We start from the raw sequence: 4,151 nt of genomic DNA, 5'->3' as shown, positions 1-4,151 counted from the left end.
CATGTCACGTTATACAGCGCGTCCTCATAAGGGGTGGAGGGGGTTCTTGATTGTTTTCCCCTGTCGTTCGCTGCAGCAGTGAATTTCTCAAGCTTCAGCCCTTCGGCATCACGAATGGCATTGACCGCGTTCAAGCAAGCTTGATTCCCATCACCTGCACGAAGCGTCAGTACAAAACAGTTACTGAAAGGCGAAAACTCCAGTCTGTCTCTCTCGGGGTGCTTTCTATGACTTCTCTGTAAGATTTTAAGGGCCGAACTTTGTCCCACTGTGAGCCTCCAGTTTTGGCTTGAGCTTGTAGCTTTCCTGCACCTTGTGCCACATCTGTGCACTGAAGCAATTTAACAGACACAGCTCATTTCATCTCCAAATGTTGTCCTGTTCCCTAGTGGTGGAAGTAGTATAGTAGCTTTGATTCCAAGCAACAAAACATTTCTTGCTTTATCTTGCCTATTCAGGGGATTATTCGCGGTGTACGCTTGTAGCACTGCTCAACAAGCACATCCCTAAACTAATATTTCCACTATTAGACACTGTCTCCCCATGGCGTTGTCCAAAGAGGTGTTGTACGCTCACGTCACAGGACGAGCGTTTTCTTGGAAGGGTGACGGCTTGATATAGCAAAGGACAATTCCCTCATCACACCCTTTTGGATTGCCGCAGTATACTAGCTGCTCACTCTCGTTCATCACACTGACAAGGCTTACAGCATTCGTGTCAGTGTATGGTCCCGTGTTTTGTTGAAACACTTCAGGGTATTTGCCCCTAAAACGACACACAGAAGGCTTGGCTTGACGTGGCATGTTGCGACAGAGCCACCACAATGCAGATGTCCATGAGGCGTATTCGGTAGCTGCTTTCTAGTTGCACGTACGCGAAGGTTTCAAAGCCTTTTCTCCATTGTTGAACTGCTTCCGAGCAGGTCATCTTTGTCCGAACGGCTGGCTGGCTGGCGGAGAAGAGAAGTACTTTAGTACCAGTAACATCCTGCGAAAAGCCACCCCAGCTTCCTTGCCTTCGTTCCTTACTTCTTCGCTGTAACCAGCTGCTATTCTCATCCAATGAGTAGGAGGCGTTGGAATCGTTGGAATCATGCCAGGCTTTGAAACCATTAAGTATGGACCTACATAAATATGTGTAAATGTCCCGTTCTTGATAGCGTCGCAATCATTGTCGGTAAAGAAGCTCCCAAGATCAGTCGTTGGTGCTCCACTGCCATTTGGTTTGTAAGGTTTTGCACTAGAATCCACTTCCTTCCTGAACGCGTTTATTTCTTCGGTGCAGTGTTTGTCACCTTCTGTTTCTGTAAAATGTAGGCGCAGTACTCGTAACCCTCTCTAAAGCTACCTTTCTCCCCTATTGATTCTGAGCCATATTAAGTGTGTTGTGTGATACTGCATCTTGAATTGATGTAGCTAAGGCTTGCGCAACGTGCCGCCTCAGGCTGCCTGCGGCCGTACGGGCCGCACAAACGTGGCAATGATGGTTTCCCTGTGCAGCTTACTGCAGCCTACCTATCTTATCCAGAGCAGATGCAGTAGTGCGAAAGGGAGGGAGTGTATTTTTGCCCTGAGCGATGGCATCCGCAAAGCTCCCGTGAGCAATTGCGGTTACAACCGCAAGTGCGGCACAAGTGCAGAGCGCTTTCATCCCTAGAGAGAATAAAGCTACCTGGCGATGTTTAAATGTAGCAAATGTGGTTTCTTTTTTAATATCTCTGAAAGCCTACACTAAAAAATGAGATGGCTGCCGACGCACCCGCCTAGCGGCGAGTTGGGGCTCGCACGGTCGATTCCAATGGCGAACAGCTGCACCGCTAGAGTGTAGATGAGCGAAACTCCACAGTAATCGCTTCAGTAGCCTTAAGACGTCAGTTATGGTCTCGTTATTCAATCCCATGGTATTTCTTCTGACGTGTGTTTCCCTCGTTAGCTTCAGAGATTCCCTACGTATTTGCCCGGTGACCCAATTAGCTCAGGGATAAAACACTACATCTAATGGGGTTACGGTTTCACATATATTCTATGGGAGTATAATGTAGATATAATGTGAAAGGAAATGGGCTCTTTAGCCTGAGTGTCTACCTGCGCCTTCATTCCGGTTGCGGCTCAGAGGTGGAGCGCATGCGCTCCAGTGACAAAGGGTGTTTCGGAAGCTTCAGACGCTATAATTACCTCTCAGATTTATAAATTGCTCTATTTCCGAGAAGCATCTGCAACCAAATTTCATTTTATTTCCCAGGAGGGCACATATTTGCGCGACGATTCGGGCAGGTGGGGAATGCAGCTTCACAGCGAGGTTCCGAGAGTTGAAGGTGCGGCTACGCGCCTCGAAATATGGAGTGAATCTCAGCAGTCAGCATCTCAGTAGGAGGAGCAGCACTACAGGGGCAAATTTATCCCTTTTCTCCCCAGCCGTCCTGGGAATACTCTCTGAGTTGTTCCGGCCCAGTTCACGGGCGCCCACAAAAATACAGCATGCTCCAGAGTGGCTCCCCGGATATGTTTACTCTTTTCATGCCCAGATTAAGGGTTCCTTGTACTTTCGGCCAACTGCACTGGTACTACACGGTGGGACAGTGAGCGTGCTGTCAGAACTGGCTCACCTGCGGTGCAGGAGCACAGTAAGCCTGCCCCCTTTTCCAGAGTTGAAGAGGCCTGCCAACGCGTAAGGATGCCTACATTTGGGCACGCACATGGTATATTTTGTGCTTTACATGAATCTACAGCCCGCAATACAGGCTACGGTTGGGGGACAGCCGAGGTCGCAGCAACAGCAGGTCGCTTGGATGCCCACACACGAGCAGCAGCATGTGCTCCACGTTCTTCCATTGGACAACTGCACCGGCAATATCCTGCAGGATTCGCTTCTGTTGTTGCTGCCGTAGCCTCTACAGGTCAGCTGCAGCTTCTGCAGGATCCGTTGTGGCTGGCGGCCGTAGGCGCTGCGCAGGCTTGGCAGCACAGCACAAATGTGAAAACGCCTCGCACCACAGAAGCTGCACGTATGTCTGCCGCAGCCGAGGAAGGGAGCTCTGTTGCTGAGGCAATTCGTGACGCAGCTCTTGAGACGGGAGGAGAGGATCCGCTATTGAGGCTGCAGCTGGCTGTCTTGCTAGGTGAAGCAGCAGCTCTGCTGCATTCTATTGGTGAGGCTTTAGCTGCTTCGTCGCTGCGGAAGTCTGTAGGTGGGCATAAATCAACAGTGTTAGGGTCAGAGGATAGCCAGCGCATGGCTGTAGCAGCGGGGCGGTCGGCTTATGAGTTGGAGTTATGGCATATCCGACTGACGGCACTACCTGTTAGTGTTAGTGTAGTGAGTTTAGGTTCCCGAGAGGGCGTGCCTTGGAAACCACGCCCTTGTGGTGCATTGTCAGCGGTCGCTGCAAAGCCGCTGCTGCAGCAAACAGCTGCAACCGATGAGCTGCTGCTGCTGAACCAGCAAGTCCGCTTGGCTATTAGGTTTCTAACGACTTTAGCATCATGCGCCCTCGAGAAGATCCAGCCACTTCATCTCCGTTGCATGCAGGCGCTGCAGCAGGCGCAACAGCTGGCATTCCAACTGGCGCTGCCCGGAGAGGCAGTGACCGCAGGAATGCCAGCAAAGGCAGCACCAGAATTAGCAGCAGCAGCAGATACGTCTACATCGTGTCCTGACACCTGTGGTGACGTTGGTCTTCCGCCACCAATATCTCTAACGTCGAGGCCGCATTACAGCAAAATGAACTGGCAGCTTTTGTTGACAGGCCGAGGGTTACTAGCAGCCCCAGGTGAGTAACTTTCTGTACATAAGTACGCATACACTGCTACAGCTGGTGTTGTGACTTCGTGGGGGAGTAGGAGCTACGTTGCTCAGCGTCCTATTGCTGCTGCTACGTAAATGATGTTTATGGGACATCTTCTGGGGTCCTTGCGGCGTATTTGCAGTCCCGACAAAAGCTTGGAGTATTGGTGGAAAGGTGCAGCACGAGGTGTTGCGCTTGTCGTCAAAGCCATTAGGATGGCCCCTGGGCAATTTTTTGTGGAGTTTGAGGTCCATTGGCAAGAGGAATGCTGCTCATGAGGTTCTGCTCCCCCGCGGAGTTTTCTTGCCTACTGTCAGCCCATACTGGCGAGATGAATGTATTGGTTGCTGTGCTAGTGTTCAACCTG

The 4,151-nt window shown here is 50.9% G+C and overlaps 1 protein-coding gene across 1 annotated transcript; it reads left to right on the top strand.

Annotated features, from left to right (window-relative positions):
- Nucleotides 1-2,673: 2,673 nt before the first annotated feature.
- On the top strand, nt 2,674-3,777 carry EMWEY_00055370 (hypothetical protein, conserved; the record flags this gene model as incomplete). Its single annotated transcript, XM_013480254.1, has 1 exon — nt 2,674-3,777. The coding sequence occupies one exon, from the start codon at nt 2,674-2,676 to the stop codon at nt 3,775-3,777; it is 1,104 nt and encodes a 367-aa protein (XP_013335708.1).
- Nucleotides 3,778-4,151: the final 374 nt, after the last annotated feature.

This window comes from Eimeria maxima, genomic scaffold (genome assembly GCF_000499605.1).
Source record: "Eimeria maxima Weybridge genomic scaffold, Emw_scaff1762, whole genome shotgun sequence".
NCBI lineage: Eukaryota > Apicomplexa > Conoidasida > Eucoccidiorida > Eimeriidae > Eimeria > Eimeria maxima.
This window is presented reverse-complemented; position numbering and strand designations above follow the sequence as displayed.